The sequence below is a fragment of the Mustela putorius genome, unplaced genomic scaffold (assembly GCF_011764305.1).
Source record: "Mustela putorius furo isolate JIRA1106 unplaced genomic scaffold, ASM1176430v1.1 tig00000083_pilon_pilon_pilon, whole genome shotgun sequence".
NCBI lineage: Eukaryota > Metazoa > Chordata > Mammalia > Carnivora > Mustelidae > Mustela > Mustela putorius.
In genome coordinates, this window is record NW_025421273.1 from 42,096,059 (window position 1) to 42,120,814 (window position 24,756).

Consider the following 24,756-nt stretch of genomic DNA (forward strand, 5'->3'; position numbering starts at 1 on the left):
GGCTCACTGCATTAATCTTTGTTGGTTTAGTGATCCCCAAGTCGTGAAAATGTACTCCTATCTTAGCTTCTAGAATTTTCACTCTACCTTTCACACTTAGATCTACAACAGACCTAGAACGCTTATTTGTATGTGATATGAGGCGGGGGCTCAAGCTTCTTTTCCCTTCTCGCCACCTGGATGCCAGCTGAACCATCACCATTAATTGACAAACAAAAGTCCTTTCACCCTGCTCTACCGTGCCCTCTCTGAAGTAAGCTGTCCATACACCTGCGATTTTGTTTCCAGGCTCTCCATTCCGTCCCACCGTCTCTTTATATTAATCCTGCCCCCCCCCTTTTTTTCCGAGATTTTCCTGTTATTCGTGACCCTCAGAATTTCCACATAAATTTTAGGCTCCTCCCTGGGTTTACTCATCCTTGGCCCCAGCACTGACGAGGTGCCTGGCACTCAGTAGGAACTCGGTGAATCGCTGTTGTGTGGATGGAGGTGACCTCAGGACCTTTCAGAGACGATGGTAAAGACCTTCTCAGCCACACGCTCCCCACCTCCAGTATCCCGGCCCGCCTCCTAACCCCCCTATACTGCCCCAGCGCCCCTCCCCCTTTCCCTCCCCCTGCACTGACCCGGCCCTCCGTACCCCCTAGAGGCGCTCGGGTAAATTGCAAGGAGGCGGAGCTCGTCACTTGCCTCCCGGACGCTGCCTTCCCGCGGCGGGTCCTCCCCGCCCCGCCTTCTGCCGTCTCCGCCCCGCCTCCGCCCCGCCCCCAATTCTCCAAGCCCCGCCTCCTCCACCTCGCAGTGGCCGCCCGGAAGGGCAGTCCGGCGGCCTCCCCAGCTTGGCTACCGGCAGTGCGCGGAAGGCAGCGGCGGCAACCGCGGCTCGGGGAGCGCCCGGCATGGACACCCGGTTGGACCAGGAGACAGCGCGGTGGCTGCGATGGGACAAGGTGAGGGGCGACAGGGGGAGGGAGCGTCCGGGGGAGCCGTGGGACCCTCCGCACCCCGCAGGCGCCCCGCTGCCTTTCCCGCGGAGAGCGCGGGCGCCTGCGCTTCCTTGCATCCTGCCGCTCGCACCCGCCGGGCGCACGGCCCCGAGGAAGACCCGAGCCGCGATACCGAATTTACCAACATGCAGATCCCGAGCTGCTGGATGGGGAAACGCGAGCCGCCCCGGAAGGCCACAGCTCGCTCCCTCAGCAGCCGGACTCCCGCTTCGGGGAAGCGGAGCCCACCCGGGCAGGTGGATGCTAGGCGCAGTTTCAGTGCATCCACCCAGAGGAAGTAGAGTCACAGCTGAATGACGGATCCAGCAGTGGGGAGTGGGTGCAGAGCCGGGGCGAGGTCACCGGGAGTGGGTGCAGAGCCGGGGCGAGGTCAGCCCTCCGTCCCCGGTCACCGGGGAGTCTCAGAGAGAGCAGGGTGGCAAGCACCCTGTGTAGGGTGGTTGGGGGGCGGTCGCTAACTTTTCTCCCCGCTGAACGCTTCTGTGGTTATTTAAAAGGTGCTCCGGGAAAAGCAAAGCGAAAACTGAGGGCGGGGATCCCTCTGGGTGTGAGCAGGGTTATAACGTTGTAAAAGGGCTTGGCAGCAACTCAGAAAATCCAAGTTGTTTTTCTCATCAAACACGGGAAGACAGAGGAGGAGGAAGCAGGGGTGGCCAGGCCTCCTTGCATTTGGACTACTTGTGGCAGATCCGAAGTTTCCCCGGGGAAAGTTGTTCCGGGACAAAACGAGCCATCTGGCCGTCTGGGGTGCCGGTGGAGGAGTGGGAGAGCAAGCTGGAGCTGTCTGGACTTGGCCTGTCCCAGAGGTCATGTCCAACTGGGGCGTGCGCGCATTGATGTCACTCAGACTGCTGGCTCAGCCATCGTTTGGCCGCCGGCGGTGCATCCCCAGAAACAATCCTCTCGTCCATCCTTTGCCTTTTGCTCCTGGGAACTTTGCAGAACAGTTTTCCCATCCACCTCTCCCAGGTAGTCCATTGTGAACGTGGGTCCTCCTGATGGGGCCCGCCTGGCTTCCGGCACCTGCTTCCCCTCTCTGACTTTTCTGGAAAGATAGCACGGCTAGCTTTTCCTCTGTTTATTCTCCGGTGCTAGAACAAAGAGAGAGAATTAGGGACCCCACTCCAGAAAACACCCCTTTTCTTATCTAACTCTCCTACTTGCTCTTTGGGGCATGTAGTTTGTTTTCCCAGAGTGTTCCTTGGCTCCTCTGCTGAACTTGATTCTCATGCTGTTACTCCTGTTTTGGGTCTGAACTTCAAGGTGTTTTAGGTAGATAGGCCTTCCTGGGCAACCAGTGGTAAATTATGTCTCCCTAATACTATCTCTAGATTGGTCCAAAAAAGTGAAAACAAAACAAAACAACAAAACAAAAGAAAACCTTGTTTGTGGGTGTATTTGTTAATGTCTGGCCCCAGGGTTGACTTCAAAGGCAGGATGCCTTTGGTGGCACAGCCCCTGTTCAGGAGGGCCCAGCACTTGGTTTAATCCTCTGCTGACCTCTTTTGAAATTCTTAAAACTTGTTAAACAAGGAGTCCCACATTTTCCTTTTGCCCTGGGCCCAGACAAGTTAAATAGCTGTCCCTGTCCACTTCCTCATTAACTTCCATGGTTATTAGGACCTGGCCCGGTGCACAGCTCATACTTACGGAGTGAAGGAAGGGAAATTGCAAGCTGGCATAGGGGGCCAGGTCTTCCTCTCCACCTCTGGCCCCTGAGCAAGAAATGAGGACACATCCCACACAGGATGCTATTGGCAAGTCCCTGGGTGGTTTTTCTTTTCCTGGAAAGAGGGCCTTGTAATTCTTTAGGGAAGGAAACTATTTCTGATAACTTAGTAACTTGAAGTGGGTAGAATTTTTTTTTTTTTTTAAGAGGAGGGGAGAAACAGAGGGAGAGAAAGAATCTTAACCAGCCTCCACACCCAGCGCAGAGCCCAAGGTGGGGCTCAACTTCATATCCCTGAGATGACCTGAGCTGAAATCAAGAGTCACGCACTTAACTGACTAAGCCATCTAGTGGCCCCTAGAATCCTTTTAAAATCATAATTGTTAATGCGTTTTTCAATGAGGCTTTCTCTTTGAAGAAATAAAAATCTAATTTCCACAAAGTGTTGTATCTGTATATGGAGAGAGAGAGAGAGTACCTCCCTGGGTAGAGATGAAGGGATATTATCCTTTTTCTCTATTTGTTTTTTAAGATTTTATTTATTTATTTTAGAGAGCTAGAGAGAGAGAGATCACAAGTAGGGGGAGGGCCAGCGGGAGAGGGAGAGAGAGAATCCCAAGCAGATTCCGCACTGAACACAGAGTCTGTTGCGGGACCTGATCCCAGGACCCTGAGATCGTGACCTGAGTGGAAATCAAGTCAGACACTCAACTGACTGAGCCACCCAGGCACCCCTCCTTCTTATTTTTAAATTTCTACCACTCCTGTTGCTCTTTCCTTTCTTCCTCGGTTCGAGACAGATGCCAAGTGGGGAGCATCCCCCCAACCAAAAGCACTGGAGTGGTCTGGTCTGATTTCCCCCAGGGCCACAAGGCAGGTGCCCTCTGGGTTCCCACCCTGCCTTCATCCCCCTACCCCCATCCCTTGTGGTGTCTCTGCTGTCAGCTTTGGTCACTCTCATGGCTGATGCTAATCTACTCCGCCCTCCTGACTGTGCAGTTCTGTCTCTGTCTTCTTTGGTTTCTCTCAGGCGATTAGGTCTTTAATGGCTACCAAAGGCCAACTGGCGTCTTCCACATCTACCCTGTGTACAGGAGACTCACCAGATATTGGGTGTGACCTTGAAGTCTGTGTTTCCTCTTTCACTCAACAAATATTTCTTAAATCTCTTCTGTGTTCCAGATCCAAACCCTTCCTTGAGGGGACCTGACAATCTGATTGGTCAGATTGTGCTCTGTGATTAGTGGCTATTGCTTTTAACCCGAAAGGTGGGGGGGGGGGGTTACCCGACCCCAAGGTGGAACAATCTGGAAATATGGGCTTGCTTCCAGAAAGCCTAGTTTTAATTGCAGTAGCATTTCAAAGTTTAATTACGTGGCATATCTTGGCTGCATGTTCGGTAGTTGGATGATGACTGTGAGATAAAGTGTTTACTTGCTGGTTCCTCCGAACTCTTTATTTAAAAGTCTGATGTGGAATTAATGTGATTGTCATTTTTCCTCCATTCCTAACATTTTCTGCGACTCTTGAACAAAGAAAATTGGGCAATATAAATGAACTTAAATGATTCATGAGTGTCTATTTGAAACAGCTAATATAATAAAGTCACTTGAACTCTGAGGCTTCTCCTCTGTAAACTGGAGTGTCTGTTATTGTCCGCTTCTTGCGGCCATTGCAAGCTTCACATTTGACCAGGTCTGTGAAAGGATTGTACAAATTAGAAGATACTACCGTCGTAAGATTTTGATTTAAAGTATATAATCTCATAACTCTGCGGGAAAATTTGAAAATACTAGGGAAGAAAATGAACGTTTGAGTACAACTAAGTTCCAGACAGAGGAAGAGGTTTTGCATTAATTTAATGCAAACCACCTCCGAACCAGCTTGTAAAGGAGCTTCTAGACTGTTCCCATTTTATGGATGAGGAAACTGAGAATTCAAGAAGCTAAATTGGTCTTCCCAAGGGCATCCAGTTGGCAGGTGATGGCATGGCTGGCATTCCATCCCCAAACCTATGTGTTCATTCCGTTTCTCCAAAAGCACTTGCCATGGTGGGAAAGAAAATAACGCATTATAAAGGAGAAAACGACTTCCTTCTAGTCACGACACTTCTGACACCAAATGTACGGGTTCCCACACCGAGTTATTTTCCAGTTCTCTATGGATACTGACCAACATCCTACAGTTTCCCTCAGTTCTGACACTCAGCCGAGCAGACTGAACATAGACACTGCCCTCAGTGGGCTCAGTCCCACAAAACTACCCCTCACCTCAGATGCCCGTCAAAAGCCCCAGGTTGTCATCTATCTGTACGTCTGACCAGCCAGCGATACATCAGGGGTACCCATGACCCACATGTCTCAGGGTTGTTTTTTGTTTTTTGTTTTTTTTTTAAGATTTTATTTATTTATTTGACAGGCAGAGATTACAAGTAGGCAGAGAGAGAGAGAGAGAGAGGAGGAAGCAGGCTCCCTGCTAAGCAGAGAGCCCAGTGCGGGGCTCGATCCCAGGACCCTGGGATCATGACCTGAGCTGAAGACAGAGGCTTTAACCCACTGCGCCACCTAGGCGCCCCCACACTTCTCAGGTTTGAGAATTTGCTAGAATGGCTCACCGAGCTCAGGGAAGCATTTTACTTAGGATTACCAGCTTTCTTGTACAGGATACAGCTCAGGAACAACCAGATGAAAGAGCTGTGTAAGGCAAGGTGTGTGGGAAGGGGTACAGAGCTTCCCTGCTCTGCCAGTGCCCCAGGTGTTCACCAGCTCTGAAGGTCTCTGACCCTAGGGGTTGAGGGTTTGGGGGGACGTTCTGTTTCCCTGAGAGGGATCTAGTCATTGACCACTGGTGGGGGAACCCAGGCTCCAGCCCTCTAGTTACTAGTTGGTTTCTCTGGCAACCAGGTCACTCCCTGGGCATAAACTCAGGTTTGGCTGAAAGGGGTTTATTATGAATAAGAGAAGTTGTTCTTACTCCGCCACTCTGCAAATTCCTCCGGTTTCGGTGAGAAGCTCTATTCCAGGAGCCAGGGACAAAAATGAAATCTGTATTTCATACTGTATCACAGTGTCACAGATAATAATTAAAAAATTGAATCCCCTGAAACTAATGTGACATTTTGTGTCACTATACTTCAATACACACACACCCACAAAAACCTTACCTCGTATTTCAACTTTTAATGTCATCAGAAAACTGGAAAGCCATAGGTATAGGACTTTTCAAATATATACATTTTCCCCCTATAGGTTAAATTATTGTGGGTCTTTTAAAAATATTTCAGATGTTTAATTCTGTTATTCAGTTGGCTGTATCTGTTGTGCACGTTTCTGTTTCGCAGAATCCTTTAACTTTAGAGTCAGCAAAACAACTAATTAAGGATGGAAATAAAGAAGAACTACAGAAATGTTTTGGGGCTCGAATGGAGTTTGGGACAGCCGGCCTTAGAGCAGCTATGGGAACGGGAATTGCTCGTATGAATGACTTGACCATCATCCAGACTACACAGGTACCACATTTTTCTATTTCTTGGTTATTCTTTTTTTTTTTTAAGATTTTTAAAAAATTTTATTTATTTGACAGACAGAGATAACAAGTAGGCAGAGAGGCAGGAAGAGAGAGAGAAGAAGGGAAGCAGGCTCCCTGCTGAGCAGAGAAGCCGACATGGGGCTCTATCCCAGGACCCTGAGATCATGACCGGAGCCAAAGGCAGAGGCTTTAACCTAGTGATCCACCCAGGTGCCCTTATTTCTTGGTTATTCTTAACATGTTCCCAGCTGTAATGGATAAACTGAGGCGTGTTGACAATTTTAAGCATTTATTTGAGCAAAAACCCATTTGAGTCTTGGGCAGTATCAAGCTTAGGAGCCCCCCCACTGGCAGGAGTGGGGCGGCGGGTGGTGGGGGGACTTCCAGAGAAGAAGCAGAAGCGGAGGGAGGAAATTAATAGACTGGCTATAGCTCTTGTGGTTGCCTTTTTCAGGTAAGTCCCTCTGGCTGTTTGTAATTGGCTCCCCTTAGGTTTGAATTTAACCTTCAGGCCTTTACAGGCTCGGGTTTGGATTTGCTTCTATAGGCTACCAAGACATTAAAGCCTCCACAGTCTAATGGCCTCCTTGTCTAATTAATACAACCCTGGGCTCCTTCTGTATTCGAGGGACCTATATAATTTTAATTATGGCCAGGTCTTGTGGGTTTGCCGAGACCCAGGGAGTCATACATTTACTCAGCACAATAAGGCTCGTGCAGTTGGTTAAAAGGTACGTGTTTCAAAATTCATACAGCCTGCTTTTCTTTCTTTCTTCCTTTTTTTTCTTCCTCCCTCCCTCTCTCTTTTCCTTCTCTCCCTCTCTCCCTCCCTTTCCTTCTTTCCTCCTTTCTTTCTACAGAGATTTATTGAATGTCTACCAAGTGCCAGGCTTTGAAGATACAACAATGACTTAAACAGACAGATTCCCTCGTGGAACTTTCATTCCAGTGCAAATCCACCAGCTAAGCTGGAGACTTTTATGGTCTCGTACTTTGCAATGGTGATACCGATGCACACACTGAGAAGCTTTTCTCACTGCTAGAGTAACCAGAAGCTGATTCTGTTTCATGTGAATTGATAGTATAGGTGGAAATTATTGCTGAGTTCCTTTTCCTTCATTTGTCAATTTTACAGTCAAGAGTGTACACCCAACTTTTAGGAATACAGATGAAATCTTTCTGCCACGGAGTAGCTAGAGTTTTGTTTATGAAGGAAATGAAGACTCGATTATTCTGTTTCTTCCTACTTAGACTTGTTAAAAGATGAAGGCGACTTTAATTTGGAGGGAAGAAGAATCCAGAAGAGTTGACTAACGATGATTATGTGTACCTTACATGTAGCTCCCAGCATCAAAGGCAGACCTGGGCATGTGCTAGTGAAACCCTAATAAGGAGGTCTTGCATAAGGGTATGGGGTTGCCATGGAAACGCTGGCTCCGAAGTCCTGTTCAGCACTAGGGCTCCCTGAGATCTTTTTGGAGGGAAGGCTCGGAGTGGAGTGAGCCTGGGAATCCTGTTCCAGTTTATGGCTAGCATGGAATCGTGCCCCTGGCTAAGGTCACCCTGTGCTCTAGGTACTAGGACTGTATAACACATCACCCAAACACAGTGGTTTTAAACAGCCACATTTATTTTGCTTACAAATCTTTAGGTGGAGGTCAGTGAGGACGGCTCACCTCTTCAGGGCTTCGCATCACTGGAGCCAGCTTAGAGGCTAGAATCACTGAAAGCTCATTCACACTCAAGTCTGCACTTCCTGCTGACTTTTGGCTGAGACCTTAGCTGGGGCTGGAGCCTTCCTACAACGTGGCTAGGAGAGCAGCCAGGGAGAGCACCGCAGAGAGTATATACAGGTGGCAGCTGTGTTGACTTTTCTTTTAGGACCTAGCCTTGAAAGTCATACAAACTCACTTCCGTCATATTCTCTTAGGTAGCAGTGACCCAAGAAGGTTGTTCCTGTTCAAGGAGAGAGCACATAGACACCCACCTCTCAATGGAGGAATGTCACTGTCCCATTAGAGGAGCACAGGGAATGGAATATATGCACATGGCTCTCTTTGGAAAGACCAGTTGGTTCCATCCCCTGTTAGGCATCATTGTTGGGGATTCTAAGGGATTCCAGATGAACCCAGAGCCTTTTCTTCTGTATTCACCTACATCTCATTTGTAGGTATGGTGAAATTGATCCACAGAAAGCTCTTACGCCCTATCTCATCCATCTTTTCCCCTAGGGGAATTGGCCTCTTCTGGGAGTAGACCTTGTGATAGGTAAGAATCCCACAAAACTAAAATGAGTAGATCCTTGAAAGGTCAGCTGATGCAACCAGCCACTCCTTGTGATAATTTCCTCTAGAGTCGCCACTACTTTGAAGTAGGTTATCCAGCCTACACTGAATGTTTACAGTAGGCAACAAGGATGCTACGAGTTAGGACAATTTTTGAAGTCTTGGGAGTGGTTAATAATCAGCAAAAGAGGCTCCCAGGACAGACCAGCCAGGCTTCCATCCCCAGCCTGGGGTGGCGTCACCGGGCAGAATGTGCTGACTTTCTCTGTGGTCCAGGCCCTCCTGCTGCTGGCCTCCAGTGTGAACTCTTCCCCTAACGGTGCTCCAAAATTTATCGGCTTGGATTTAAGAAGCCGGTATATGTGAGTCATAAATGTCCCCGTAGGAAACGGGGTAGAGACTGGAAGGAAATTTCTGTGTTGCTGGCCTCACGATAGCAGTTCTAATTTCCTCAAAGGCTACTTCACCAGGCCACCTCGCGTTGATGATGGAGAGCCCTCACCGTCTTCTAAAATAACCATTCTGTCTCTGGGTTGTACTCATTAAAGAATGGTTTTGGGGCGCCTGGGTGGCTCAGTCGGTTAAGCAGCCAACTCTTAATTTCTGCTCAGGTCATGATCTTAGGGTGGTGAGATCGAGCCTCCCATTGGGCTCTGCGCTGGGGGTGGAACCTGCTTAAGATTCTCTGTCTCCCTCCGCCCCTCCCTCCTGCTCTAAACAAAAAGATGAAAAAAAGAATGGTTTTGTGATTTTGAGCTTAAATCTGTCTTTAGCTTTCACATATTGGTCATGGTTTGAGCTTTTGAAGCTGTACAAAGTTCATTTCCTGTCTCCTGTAATCACATTTCAATTCCATAAACCTCCCTCCGCACATACTGAGTTATTTTCTCTAGAATAAACATCCCTCTTCTCTTAGCCATTTTCTCGGGCCCTCAGTCCCAGCTGGCCCCAGAGTTTTTTAGAGTGACTTGGTGGTGTGAGGATTCTGGGCTAAGACTGGGTGCTTTTTGTGCCCTCGAACACTGAAGCCACAGCACGGGGACCGATGGGAGCTGGGGCAGAGAGTGCTGTCACTGGTGTAAGCCTTAGAGCCATCTGGGTACCTTCTGGAAAACCCATAGAACCAATGCACACATGTCCTTCTTATCGCTCAACCTCAGAAGGGCTGCCCAAAGCAGTATTTTTGTCTAAGAAAAATGAAAGGTATTCTCCATTGGCACTGCTCTGGCCACAAAGCTGTAAAGTATCTCCCCTCCCAAACACGAAGAGTTATATTTACTTTTTTAAAAGATGTCCCTTTAAGGGTGGAACCAAAAAAAAGACTTTCTTCAGTCAAAGTGAAATAAGTAATATTATTACTCAGTCAACCCGCTTTCCTTTTATAAAAAACCCATTTTGTCCCATGAGATAAACCTATCAAATTCAGGATTCAGTGTTTCTCTAATCTTCCATATTTCCAATTGATGTGATTTACGGCGCCCACTGAGATTCGGGAATTGTGTGTTCCATCAGCAGGTGGGAATCACCCAAAATCCACACAATTTTTAGATGTGTCATTGGCTGAGCCGTGTGATGGGACTGAAAAGACCTCGGCCTGCTGGTCAGCAATGGGACTGAAAAGACCTCGGCCTGCTGGGCAGCAAGATCACAAGTAGAGCAGGTTTAGATCAGATAATCGTCAAAAACTTATAAAACATACCACGTTTCCTTCACCTACTGTGTTACCGAGCAGGGAGAAATGTCTGAAACACCTTTTCCTCAGACATCTTAGAACTCGTGTGAAGGGAGGAATGTAGACCTTGAAGGAAAGTCATAAAAATAATGCTCATAACAGCAAACAGATAGTGCTTGCTGGGTGTCGGATGCCAGCACTCAGGTTTTAATTAATTTAATCCTAGAAACAGCCCTTTGAGGTGGGTACTATTGTTTTCCTGTTTTACAGAATAGGAAAGTGAGGCATCAAGCAGTTAAGGGATTTGTCATTTGTTCTCGAAGGTGGCAGAGGGGAGTAGGAGCCCACAGGTTCTGTGTGCTTTTAACCCCTGCCTGTACTACCTCTAACTGGACCCAGGTAGATATCCAGGCTCTGTTTCTCATGAGTCTGGGCAAGCTAGCGCCTCTGAACCTTAGCTTTCCCGTCTGTACAATGGGATTCCTTGGTAAAGTTTATCTGGAGGTTACCGAGAACAGATACTAAGTGTCTAGCACAGTGCCTCAGACATACAGGGAGACAATAAATAAAGCTGTTATTTTCTTATCGTTCAGTTTGTTTAATTATCCATGGGATTTTTTTTAGGGGTTTTGCAGATATCTGGAAAAGCAGTTCAGTGACCTGAAGCAAAGAGGTGTTGTGATCAGCTTTGATGCTCGAGCTCATCCACCGAGTGGAGGCAACAGCAAAAGGTATGGAAAGATACATAAGAAACCATTTTTTGTAGGTATTGTGTGGTTTTATCTTTAATCACCTCACGTACATTTGTCAGCCCCATTGCTTCCCTATGAGAATGATGAGTACATTCTGTTTGCAACTTTTATGAATTCTGGTTTTACGTTTGGGTTAAAAGAATGAAATTATTCAGACAAAAGAGAATTTAAGGTCTGTCTAAAGGAGAGACATATTTTTAAAGAGGCAGCATTATTTCTCCCTCTCCCTTTCTTCCATTTGCCTTTTTTTTTTTTTAAAGATTTTATTTATTTATTTGACAGAAAGAGACAGCAAGAGAGGGAACACAGCAGAGGGAGTAGGAGAGTGAGAAGCAGGCTCCCCGCAGAGCAGGGAGCCCGATGTGGGGCTCAGTCCCAGTACCCTGGGATCGTGACCTGAGCCAAAGTCAGAGGTCTTTTCAGTCCCATTGCTCAGCCTAACGACTGAGCCACCAGACGCCCCCATATATTTTTCTTCCCCCACTATTCATTATGCCCCTTGAGCTCCTTCCCATTTCGTGAGCACCTGTTTTCAGTTTCATTCTTGTATCATTCTCAAACCATTGGGACTCTCACGTAGCCACCAGCAGATGATGACGCAGATGCCGAAGCCGATGATGAAGATGCTATTAATAGTAATTGGAGCAATTGCTTGAGTGCTGGATATGAACAAGGCCCTTAGCTATTTGCTTATTCAATTCTCGCAACAGCTGATGAAGTGTGTACTTTTATCTCTGTGCTTTGATGTCATGAAGCGAGAGAAGGAGTCACAGTTTCAGCATAAAGAAGCTGACAGCAGTGGTCAGCTAACTTTATTTCTAAAGGGTAAAGAGTTAAACATTTTACACAATATGGGCCATATAGTCTGTCACAACTACTCAACTCTGGCCCCGAGCACAAGAAGCACAACCATAGCTAATGCATACTGAATGGGCATGGTGATGTTCCAATAAAACTTTATTGAAAGATGAGCCCTAGGTTGCCACCCCCTGCTCTTAATGATGTTACATGACCCTCTTTTCCACTTGAACGCTTCCCCTATTATGATGAATCTTTGTGTCACTCCAGAGTGAATGTATTAGTAGTTTCTTAGAGTGGAAGAACGTACAAATATTTAATATTAATGAAAGGTCTCATTACCTTTACAGCACAGAAGGAGTGCACAGAGTCTTTTTTTTTTTAAGATTGTTTTTTAAATTACAGTATGAGTATGAGTATGAGTATGAGAAACAGAGCATGGGCAGTAAGGAGCATCAGGGCCAGAGAGAGAAGCAGGCTCCCTGCTGAGTAGGGAGCTGGGTGCAGGACTCGATCCCAGGACCCTGGGGTCATGACCCAAGACGAAGCAGATGCCCAACTGACTGAGCCACCCAGGTGCCCTAAGTTCACAGAGTCCTAATCTTTGCCCCTGAAGAGCCTCTAATCTAAGAGAGGAGCATTGATAGGAACAAATGTGCACCTCTGAGAGACTATGGCCAGGGCATAAAATTAGATACTGTTAGCTACTAGATTAAACTCGGAATGACATAAGATTTTTGCCCTTTTTTCTTTTTTAAAGATTTTATTTACTTAGTTATAGAGAAAACACAAGATGGAGGAGAAGGACAGAGAGGGAGAGAGAGAACCTCAAGCAGACTCTGTGCTGAGTGACAAGTCCCAGATGGGACTTGATCTCAGGACTCTGGGATCATGACCTGAACCGAAATCAAAAGTTGGATGCTCAGCCAACCCAGCCTTCCAGGCGCCCCCATAAGATTTTTGCTCCTAAGTTGCAGACTCAAAAATGTGGTTTATGTCAGTACAGCAAGAGAAAAGCCGTAGCTCTACATTTTTAAGAGAGAGGCGTAGTATAAGCCAGAATATTAGTTCATCAGTTTTTAGTTAGTGAGTCTACAGTTAGAATTAGGTCATACTTGGGGCACCTGGGGGTGGCTCAGTTGGTTAAGCACCTGCCTTCAGCTCAGGTCATGATCCCAGGGTGCTGAGATCGAGTCCCCTGCATGGCACTCCCTGTTCACTGGGGAATCTGCTTCTCCCTCTCCCTCTGCTGTTCCCTCTGCTTGTGCTCTGTCTCTCTTTGTCACATAAATAATCTTTAAAAATCTTTAAATAACCTTCTTAAAAAATCTTTAAAACTTAAAAAAAAGCTTTAAACAATCTTTTTAAAAATCTTAAACAAAAAAAAAAAAAAAAGAAAGAAAGAAAGAAAGAAAAGAAAAGAATTAGGTCATAAGCATGCTTTTCTGTCTCCGGGGGCCGGGTCACTGCCTCTAGCCAGAGCATGTGCCATGCACATACATGGCCAACTGTGCCTGTGGAGCTTCTGAAATTGCTTCTTTTGGGGCTGATTCTCAGCTTCTGGTTGACACATCCTTCGGATATGTTCATGTTGGTGATTAAGGTATGGATATTTCTAGCTCTGGCCTTAGAGCCATAGCATTTCCAGAAAGTGACCGCTCTGTGAGTTTATGGCTCAAGTCTCCGGGTGTGATGGGGTGGAGTGGAGCCCAGGGTTGCTCCATTCCACAACTTGCAAGATGTTCAGAGATAGTCGCATAAGTACCGAACCAGTACATGGTCAAACATTATGGTGAGTAAATGGACTCTCGTTAAAGAGGCAGAAACGACTGCAGGTGCAGAACTTTATGTAAGGAATTGTTTATTAGTCCTTTCATCTCCCAGTTTTAAAGATCTGGTGGGGAAACATAAACACATAAACAGTAACCATCAAGCATACACAGAGAACACATTGAATCTTTCCTGTGCAGATCTGTTACTTAGTTGGTATATATAATGTATGCATTGAGCGTCTCCCTTGCTTCTTTTAAGAAAGCGCCTTTAGGGCACCTGGGTGGCTCAGTGGGTTAAACCGCTGCCTTCGGTTCAGATCATGATCTCAGGGTCCTGGGATCAAGGCCTGCATTGGGCTCTCTGCTCATCGGGGAGCCTGCTTCCTCCTCTCTCTCTCTCTCTGCCTGTCTCTCTGCCTACTTGTGATTTCTGTCTGTCAAATAAATAAAATCTTTAAGGGAAAAAAAAAAAAACACTTTTAAGTCACCCAGAACACAAGAAAAACATTCCATGAGGGGGAAAGTGACATCTGTTTGAAGTTACTTCAGTTCTGATGACTACAGTTTAGACTTACTTCAGATTTTTATTAAAATTGTTTTTGCTGAATTTTGTTATTTTTGTGAGTTTCCCTTCGTAGAGTCTTTTTTCCCCCCACTGTCAAAATCTTGTTTTTATTACTGTGAATCCTAGGAATTTTAATGCTCATGTTGTGAAAACACAGAGATCTCTTTGTGCCCAGCCAGCTTCCAGAATAGTGTTGGCTAAAGCTGGTGCTCAAGTAATATTTGGAAAGAGGGGTTCCTGAGTGGCTCAGTTGTTAAGCATCTGCCTTTGGCTTGGGTCATGATCCCAGAATGCTAGGATCGAGCCCCACATTGGGCTCCATGTTCAGCACGGAGCCTGCTTCTCCCTCTCCCACTCTCTCTGCTTGTGTTCCCTCTCGCTATGTCTCTCTCTGTCAAATGGATAAAATCTTAAAAAAAAAAAAAATTGGGGAAGAGAAGGAGTACATATCTGTTTATTTAATCCTATAATGGTATGTGGTTCAATGAAAGTAAACTGCTCAGCTTTTGTGATAAAATAGTCTACCCCAAGGCTGAAGAAAGATTTGATGCCCCGTTCTGTGTCCTGCCCTAAGCTAGCCCTGTGGAAGGTAAGAAAAACTTCAATGTCAGAGATGTAAGTCTTGTTTTAAAGGGCTGAATGGAGCCAAGATGTGTCTCTGCCCGATGTATGTATCACATACATACACACTCTCCTACATATGCCAATATGCCTTATACTTCATGAGATGACATCTAATCAGATGCTAGTCTGTGTGGCTTCTATTGGATTGTGAGAACTTTAGATGAGGGTTTCTCAGCCTCTGCCGTGTTGACATGGGATGTCCTACTGGGCTGGGTGAGTCTTTGTTGGGGCCTGCTGTGTGCATTATAAGGTGTTTGGTGGCGTCCCCAGCCTCTAGCCTGCTCTAGCAATCCCCAGTGATCATCAAAAACATCTCGGGCATTTCAGATGTCCCATAAGAGGGGCAGAATTGCCCTTGGCTGAGAACCCCTGAGACGGAACAGAAAAACTTGGGTGAGGCCCTCGGCCAGCTGCTGTGGGACTTGTTTGACATGAGGCAACTCACCTGGCTTTTCTTGGCTTTAGTCCCATCTCTGTAAAACAAAGATGACTCCTAAGACTGCTCCAAGGTCAGTGTTCTGTGCCAATGGAAATACAATGAATGACCTGAAGAAGGGGTCGAGCACTCATTTCCTTCTCCACCGGCACCCAGGGTCCTGACACGCTCCTCTCCTTTCTCCCCCCGTCACGCTGCATTTCCAGATTTGCCCGACTTGCTGCAACCACATTTATCACTCAAGGGATTCCTGTGTACCTCTTTTCTGGTATAACCCCAACCCCCTTTGTGGTAAGTAACCCTTTCTCTTTCTAATTTTCCCTCACGGGATCAGGGATAGGATGTGGCTGTGTTCTGCGGTCTTTAAGCTATTGGGATTTGGGTATTTATTTGACAGGAGAGCCCCTTGGCATTTATCAGGCATCCTCTCACCTCTCTGGGTATGTTCTCCCCACATCCTAATAATATCTCTCAGGTGTTCAACCCCTAATGCATCAGAGTTTATTTTTTTCTAAGTGCAATTTTCCTTCTTAGCATTCAAAGGGTATTTTAACTAGTTAGCAAAATATCTTTTGTTTGCTGTCTGTGTTTTCATTGGGTTTGTGTGTCTTTTTCTCACTGGCACAGGCAGGAAACTCCTTGGGTAGAAATCTGAATTCACCTCAAACCGTGTCTCCCCCTGAATGTTTTTGACAAGTTGATTAACCAGCTTTTGCTACACACGTTTTGTTCTAAATACTGTTCGTGACCAGGACATGAAGCCTGCTTGGCACATTTTAGGAAGTTTTTTTTTTTAATATCAAATCCTTAACAGAGCAGAACTCAAAGAAAAGGACAATAGGGACTATGACAACTGTTCTTTTTAAGTAGATGGAACTTTATAAAAATGGGCTCAGGTGCTGCGAATGTACATTTTTTTTAGAAATTAAGCCAAAAATGTGAGTGGAATGCAGCTTCTTACATCGGGTGGACAAGAGGTGAATAAATAGAGAAGCCAGCTCCACTGGCTCGAGTGCATGGACAGGTAGATGCCACACCTTCCGGGTTGTCAATAACCCAGTAGACACACACACAGCCAGATGTAGCTTGGATTTCATTGTTCGATGGAAAAACTGCCATGTGTTCTAGCATTCTTGCTCTTCTCTACAATGTCAGTGTTAACTGCTATTATTTTTCTATCAGACATTAATTATAAGAGTATCTCCTGAACATTTTCCCGTGCTGTGGCGTGGTTCTCCCCTTTTCTTTGCTTGGGGGATATAAAATAACCCCTAAAGGGACAATTGACCACAGAGATCTTGGTGGGAGGCTGGAGGGGGGCTGATGGTTAGAATCTCAGGCTGTCTGTGTGTAGTAAATCTTAACCTACAGCCCCCAAAATATTTTTTTTAAAAAGATTTTATTTATTTATTTGACAGAGATCACAAGTAGGAAGAGAGGCAGGCAGGGGAGGGGTGGAAGCAGGCTCCCTGCTGAGTAGAAAGCCTAATGCGGGACTTGATCCCAGGACCCTGAGATCATGACCTGAGCCAAAGGCAGAGGCTTAACCTACTGAGCCACCCAGGGAGCCCAAGGGAGGAGAGCCCCATCCCTCTCCCCATCTGGGGAACTAAAGTCTCACAAAGTGGGAGCCGAGTAGAAATACCAAAAAGGGATTTCCAACGTTGGAGCGGGCGATGAGTGAGCAGGCCGTAGGAGCACTCCATTTCTTCAACATTACCCTGCCCTGTTCCCTAAAAGCAAATGGGAAAGAAGACAAAGCCACTGGAGGGAAGAAACAGAATCCATAAACTTCTGTCCTGAGCCGAGAGCTGAAAAGAATGGGAGATGAAGGATTAGAACTTCTTTTTGTTTGAACAGATTTCTGGTTCTACCAAGTGGAAGACAGAATGAGAAGAAGGCACCTAGGAAAATACTCACCTGTTTTCTTGGGATAGGGTGCATGTCCCTCAATTTTGAGCCATCATAGTAAGGATCGTCTGGGTGTGGCACAAACATACAGAAGGACACCTTCTTACGATGTTTTTCTATTATGTGTATTAAAAGAGAGCAAGTTGGGGCCCCGGGGTGGCTCAGTGGGCTAAAGCCTCTGCTTTCAGCTCAGGTCCTGATCCCAGGGTCCTGAGAGCGAGCCCCACATCAGGCTCTCTCCTCAGCAGGGAGCCTGCTTCCTACTTTCTCTCTGCCTTCCTCTGCCTACTTGTGATCTCTATCTGTCAAATAAATAAATAAGATCTTTTAAAAAATAAAAGAACAAGTTGATACAAACAGTTTACAAGACCCAGGCTGAGGATCTCTGATTTTTCACTTAAAAGTGTTGTTGTTTCTTGCCTTTACAGCCCTACACGGTGTTGCATTTGAAACTTTGTGCTGGAATCATGATAACTGCCTCCCACAACCCAAAGCAGGATAACGGGTACAAGGTATTCTGCTTTTTCTCTCCGTACTCGTGTCCTCTGTCTGCATCCTGTTCCTTTATGGTGCAGGTACGGAGGCTGTATTTTCCACGAACCTAAGCCATCTGGATACGTGCCTGCCTTCTCCAGGTCTACTGGGACAACGGAGCTCAGATCACCTCTCCTCATGACAAGGCGATTTCTCAAGCTATTGAAGAAAATCTGGAGCCGTGGCCTCAAGCTTGGGACGATTCTTTAATTAACGGCAGTCCACTGCTTCATGACCCGAGTGCTTCCATCAACGAGAGCTACTTTGAAGACCTTAAAAAATACTGTTTCCACAGGTAAGTGGATTGTAAACTCACCTCCTATGAGCTCAAATAAGGTGATTCAGTCAAATGCTCTCATTTTTCGTTCAGTTTTTCTCTCGATGGGTATGTATACTGTGGCTGCATCTGATTTTAGAGGGTGTAGGTCAAGGATCAGTAGTTTTTTCTTGTAAGGACAGGTGATTCATAATTTGGGCTTTGTGAGCCACTGTCTTACAACTGCCCTTTTCCCCTCCGGTTCATTTGTCATGGGTCCCTTCTGTGCTGACCCCTGCTGGTTCCGACTCTTCCATTGTCATGCCGCACCCCTATGTGTAACCCAGGGATGCAGACTTAGGACATGCAATGAGGGAAGAAGCCATCAAGCCAAGGAACAGTGTTGTCCTGCTGTGACATGCTTGGAGCCCCACCACCCTTGACTGACCCCCCAGGAAGAGACCACTGATTTTAAAGAGGCACAGTTTCTCGGCTGTCTCTAATACTGTTTCTGTGGGACCACTGGGAACGGAGGCTGCAGGGTAGAGGAGCCTCTGGTGGGAGCGGCCCTCCTTGCCAGGTGTTACCATGTGCAAATGGAGGTCAGGAGTCTCCAGATGCCGGATTTGTTCTCCCTGACAGAAATGAGAAACCTACATTTTCTGTGCGAAATCTCGTCATTTTTGAATGTGGGGGACCATTCTGTCAACGGTGTACAGCCCAAACGGAACACATGTGTGCGCCTTCCCTCTGTCCCTCTGATTGGATGTCATGGAGACAAGGATTTTGACTGGCTCGCTCCTCTAGGGAGCACCGGTGACAACGCACTCAATGCCTTGATGCTAGTGTGGGTGTGCGTGCAGGGTGTCGTAAGCGGCAGGTCCTGTAGCAACATTGCACGGGCATCGACGGAGTTGGCCATGAGTAATAAATCACTCTCCAAACACGTTCTACCTGTTGACGCTCCCACCAGCAGAGTCCCAACTGTATCTGTATCAAGCTCAATGACGTACTATCTCGAGTGTATCAGAACAGTATGTGATCCATATATCTTACCCGTCCTGAGGATTATCAGATTTCTTATTTTGCTAGATGAAAGCAATATCTTACTTTATTTGAATTCTTTAAGTATGAATCAATTATTTTTTCCTGTTTATTTCACCTATATTTTTCTATATATTTATTCATTTTTTTTGCATTTGTGAAACCTCTTTGCTCGTAGAGAAAACCGATCTTCATTTATTTCAAATGTTGTTTTCCCTTCTGTTGTTGTTAACTTTGGACTTTTTTATTGAAACTTTTTGATGAACTCATAAAAAATGGATAATGTCTATCAGTCTTCTAATTTATGAGTTCTAAGTTTTGTGTTGTACTCAGACTTTCTTTATACCAAGATTATTTTTACCCCTTGCTTATTTCTAGGGCTTGCATATTTACATTTTATAATGTTTTTAAATCTTTTCAGTCATTAGTGATTTTTTAATTCTGTGTGAGACATGAAATAGCAAAGCAGATTGGTTTTTATTTTTTTTTTAGGTTTTGCTGTTACACCAACACATTAAATTAAAGAATCTATCTTTGCTGATTAATTGGAAATATCACTTTATCAACTAATTCCCCACTTGGATTGAGTGTTTATATAGATTATAGATAGTTTCTATAGGCCTTTACTTTCACTGATTAATTTTTTTTATAAAATTTTTTTTTTTTTTTTTTTTTGGACAGAGAGAGAAATCACAAGTAGGCAGAACAGTAGGCAGAGGGGGGCGGGAGCAGTCTCCCTGCTGAGCAGAGAGCCCAATGCGGGACTCAATCCCAGGATCCTGAGATCATGACCTGAGCCGAAGGCAGAGGCTTTAACCCACTGAGCCACCCAGGTGCCCCTTTACTGATTAATTTAATCTCATTTTAATCCTCATAGTAATGCTAAGGGTAGGTTCTGGTGTATCACCATTTTATAGATGAGAAAATTGTGACAGAGAGGTTGAGTAAATAACCAACAGTCACACAGTTTATAAGTGACAGAACTCTAGGAATTACATTCAGAGTATGTCTTCAGAGCGTGTTAACCATAAAGCCATTCCTGCTTCTCATATATATTTCCCATTTCAAACTCGATCAACTTCTACTCTCTATTTTGTTCCTTTAATTGCCTTTTTAATCTAATTCTAAACTGTTCTAATTATGATAGCTTTATACTTCACTTTAATATCTGAGCAATTTTTTCCAGATTTGTTCTCACTAGTCTTGCATATTTATTTTTTCGGATGCACTTTATTTCCTATTTTAAGAGGAGACCTTGTGCATTTATTCACTTTCAAAAGAGATGGGTTAGGTTACTACAATAACCTAAGATTCAAGCAATTAGAACACTGGAATTTTTTTTTTTAAAGATTATTTATTTATTTATTTGACAGAGAGAGAGATCACAAGTAGGCAGAGAGGCAAGCAGAGAGAGAGAGGAGGAAGCAGGCTCCCTGCTGAGCAGAGAGCCCGATGTGGGACTCGATCCCAGGACCCTGAGATCATGACCTGAGCTGAAGGCAGCGGCTTAACCCACTGAGCCACCCAGGCGCCCCTAGAACACTGGAATTTTTATAAGTCTTATTTTTACCTTTCTATAACTTTAACTTTGGATATTGATTGTTATTTTATTTTAATATCCGGACCCCGGATAATTTGATAAACAGGATGGTTACTTGACAAAGGAAAAAAAAAAATTTTTATCCATCCGTATATAAGAGGTTTCTTCCCATTTTGTGAAAAGGGACATTTTGAACCTAGTAGAATTAGGAGCTGGGACATTGGCACCAGCAGACAGCCGTGAGTCTGTCCTAGAACCCGAGCCCCAAGTTCTTTCTTGAATCCCACTCTAGGTATAAAAGCTGTCTCATGAATCAAACTCTGAAAGTAATCAGATTTACTGAAAATAACTACAGAGTGAAATTTAAAACTTGAATGTATTGGGGGTAGGGTGTATATTTGGGAAAGGGTCCGTAAGTTTTGCTTCTTTTTTTAAATGGAATTAGAAAGATAGTTGGTTATCTGGTACCTTCTTAATACACTGATTTCTTCCTTTTTTAGGAATCAGGTTCCTTGATAGCAGAGTTCCTAGTTTTGCAAGCCAGGGTTGCGTCTTTTATCTCTATTTTATCCTTTTCCATGCTGTGTTTAATCCTAGGAGTGTGAACAGGGAGACGAAGGTCAAGTTTGTGCACACCTCTGTCCACGGCGTGGGTCATGAGTTTGTGCAGTCGGCTTTCAAAGCTTTTGGCTTTGCTCCTCCTGAAGCTGTTCCTGAACAGAAAAATCCTGATCCTGAGTTCCCAACCGTGAAATACCCAAATCCTGAGGAGGGCAAAGGTGTCTTGGTAACGTCATCATTTTTGTTCTAAAAGTGACCTGTTGTATCCAAAATTCTTACTATCCAGTAAAACAACTATTTATGTGTTTTCATTGTGCTGAACAAAAAACCCAGGTTCATCATGAGAAATACTTATATGTATCAGTCACCCATTTCTTCCAAGAGGCTTCAAAATATATGTGTTAGCATCAGGATATGAGAGGTGAAATCAACATCGTATTTTAAATCGAATCGAATTAAGTTTAAATTGACTTTACTGTGCTTGCTAAATGTGAAAAGGGAACAGTAATAGAATGGCTATTCATCAAATGATTTTTATTCCTTCATTTTTTTTCTTCCTTCATTTTTTTAATATGAAGTCATGCTACGTGAATTATAGTTGCTTCAACCTTTTTAAAGGTGAAGGTCGCAACGATATTCAGAGAGTCCATTTATTTTGGTTGGTTTTGAAGGTTGATCACTTGGCAAGGCCTAGAAATACCACATACAGGCTGTCAGGTGTGGCAGGAATCCCACAGGCAGGTGTGGGTCACGTGCTGATGTTCCTGTTACCTGACCTCTGGCTTAGGAAGTATTAGGTGACCCACCAAGACCAGCTCCAGAAATAGAATTCAGCCTTCATTTGGGGAGAGTTCCCTCAGTTCTTAAAGAACAAGATATTTTTAAGGACTGCAATTTGCTCGATTCTTGACTGAAGTAGTCTTTTATGTTCCTATTCTTTTTCAGACTTTATCTTTTGCCTTGGCTGACAAAACCAAGGCCAAAATCATTTTAGCAAATGATCCAGATGCTGATAGACTTGCCGTGGCCGAAAAGCAAGACAGGTACAAGGGATTGTGATTACCCATCTCATAGAAAACATAAGCAATAAAATGTGCTTGGGGAGACCGGACCTATTGGGGAATATTTACCATTTATCACACAAATTGTCACTGTATCGCTAACATACAGTGAAATGCTATTCTGGGGACCACCAGCGTCATGCAGAGTAAATCAGCCCAGGATGAGCTTGGAAATGAAAGTACTATTTATCTTCTCTCGTTTCATCATTGATTTTATTATTATTAATGGCTCAGTACCTGATGCCCACAAGTGCATTGTTTGGAGCTTGCATTACAGTGTGGGGTTTGCTGAAGAGTTTGGTGAAGGGGCTGGACCTTTAAGGAAATGCTGAATTTAATTTGAGCAGACCACAGAGGAAGAACAGTGGATACCCAGCTTTTAAGACAAGTTTGAGGGGCACCTGGGTGGCTCAGTGGGTTAAGCCACTGCCTTCGGCTCAGGTCATGATCTTGGGGTCCCGGGATCGAGTCCCACATCGGGCTCTCTGCTCAGCAGGGAGCCTGCTTCCTCCTCTCTCTCTCTCTGCCTGCCTCTCTGCCTGCTTGTGATCTCTGTCTGTCAAATAAATAAATAAATCTTAAAAAAAAAAAAGACAAGTTTGACCCTAGAGTTTGTCCAGAATTAATAGGACATACGTGGAGAGAAAAGACGAAAAGCGGGCAGGGTCCGAGCAGTTTTGGGTATCAAACAGCACGTGTGATGTTTTGGGAGCAGTGGGGTGCTACTAAAGGATTGTGGGTTTTATTTATTTATTTAAAGAGGGAGAGAACGAGATCTGTGGGGGGTCATGATCTGAGCTGAAATCAAAAGTTGAATGCTTAACCTACTTGGGCCACCCAGGCACCCCAAGGGATTAGGGTTTCAGATTATGATCAGACAGATTCAGTTCTAATCCCTTTCTGGGAAGTTCAGCCAGGATGATACTCATTGAAACACAAAACGTACTTGTAGCCACGTGGACTGCGGAAAGGAGAAGTCCCGCATCTGTTGTCTGGTGTCCTGGTCATCCTAGCCTGAACCTGCTCTGGAGACCTGTTAGGCTGTTGCCTTCCAGAAACCTCAATACTGTCCAGACCAAAAACGGAGACACACAGTCTGTTATCCTGAGGTGGGATCCTACCAGGATATTTCTATCATCTTTAAAACCAAAGCTTTATGGGATGCCTGGGTGGCTCAGTTGGTTGGACGACTGCCTTCGGCTCGGGTCATGATCCCGGAGTCCCGGGATCGAGTCCCGCATCAGGCTCCCGGCTCCATGGGGAGTCTGCTTCTCCCTCTGACCTTCTCCTCACTCATGCTCTCTCTCATTGTCTCTCTCGCTCAAATAAATAAATAAAATCTTTAAAACCAAAGCTTTGGCCAAAGACGGAAGTGTTATAGATCGTCGCTCTTCCAAGATGGGAGGTTTGTCGAAGGAAACCAGCACAGAGGAGCTGCTCGGTTGTTGGTGAAGCAGCAGTCATGTTTCCAGCCAGTTCTTTAAACAAGAAAGACAAGAACATTTGCTGAAACCAGTCTGAGCCTTGTTTGACTTAATTGTCCTGCCCCAGCCGTTTGCAGTGTCTGTCTTAAGGTCACAGTAATGCATTGGTTTTTTTGTTTTGTTTTGTTTTTGTTTTCCAGTGGTGAATGGAGAGTGTTTTCCGGCAATGAGCTGGGGGCCCTCTTAGGCTGGTGGCTTTTTACTTCTTGGAAAGAAAAGAACCCAGATCACAGCGCCCTCAAAGACTTATACATGTTGTCAAGCACCGTCTCTTCCAAAATCTTACGAGCCATTGCCTTAAAGGAGGGCTTTCATTTTGAGGTAACACGTTTCCAGGACTTGCTCTTAGATTTGTTTGGCTCTGTAGAAGGACTAAGGCACGTCTTTCTCTTTTGGGTTATCCCTTTAGGAAACACTAACTGGCTTCAAGTGGATGGGAAACCGAGCCAAACAGCTCATAGACCAGGGGAAAAATGTCTTATTTGCATTCGAAGAAGCTATCGGTAAGAAGTGATAATAGTGACTGTAGCATTATTTAGTATATAGAATGCAAATAAATGGGATTTGGATTGGGGTTCAGAAAATTAACAGGAGACCAAGAGTACAGCAGCACTCAGAGGGTTGAACTGTCCAACCCTAAAACTGGCTTCTCAGATTTTCTTTTAGCTAAAAAGAATATTTTACAAAAAACCAAGCCATTAATGTCAGAGAGTGAATCCTTACCCCAGATGAAAACAGTGATGTTCTACACATGGTGCTTGGATCCCAGGACCCCACATATTTTGGGGAGTAGTGATATTCCCTCAACTATGGTGATCTCAGATCTGATATGGTTCACTCCTCTTCTGAAAGTGCTGGGCAGAGGTCTGTCCGGAGGAAAGGGAAGGACTTAGTTGTGGGGCTTTCCTCAAAGTGACTGTCACCTGAAAGGACAGCCCCAAGTCCAGCCAGAATGACTGAGAAATACTTGTCTTAAATTGTCAGTGTAGGTGAGGAGGAGGGGGAGCTAGGTAGAGAAATTTGAAATTCAGATGTTAGGGTGGGGGATATGATTATATTATTATATTATTATAATATATATTATATATTATATATTAATACTATATAATATATAATATTATTATATTATATTAGCTGTTTGTTTTGTAAAAGCCATTACACTTACATAAGAAGATTCAAAGGGGGCACCTGGGTGGCCCAATCTGTTAAGTGTCTGACTCTTGGTTTCAGCTCAGGTCATGATCTCAGGGTCCTGGG

The 24,756-nt window shown here is 45.0% G+C and overlaps 1 protein-coding gene across 1 annotated transcript in view; it reads left to right on the forward strand.

Annotated features, from left to right (window-relative positions):
* Positions 1-744: 744 nt before the first annotated feature.
* The window catches only part of PGM2 (phosphoglucomutase 2), a 35,360-nt gene continuing 11,348 nt past the window's right edge, over positions 745-24,756 (forward strand). The window contains exons 1-10 of the mRNA XM_045076390.1: positions 745-950; positions 6,017-6,184; positions 10,786-10,892; positions 15,315-15,399; positions 17,448-17,531; positions 17,655-17,848; positions 20,991-21,180; positions 21,900-21,997; positions 23,640-23,820; positions 23,909-24,002. Of these exons, the coding sequence (XP_044932325.1) occupies positions 900-950; positions 6,017-6,184; positions 10,786-10,892; positions 15,315-15,399; positions 17,448-17,531; positions 17,655-17,848; positions 20,991-21,180; positions 21,900-21,997; positions 23,640-23,820; positions 23,909-24,002 (1,252 nt within the window). The 5' untranslated portion in view covers positions 745-899. The remainder of the gene's footprint in view (positions 951-6,016; positions 6,185-10,785; positions 10,893-15,314; positions 15,400-17,447; positions 17,532-17,654; positions 17,849-20,990; positions 21,181-21,899; positions 21,998-23,639; positions 23,821-23,908; positions 24,003-24,756) is intronic.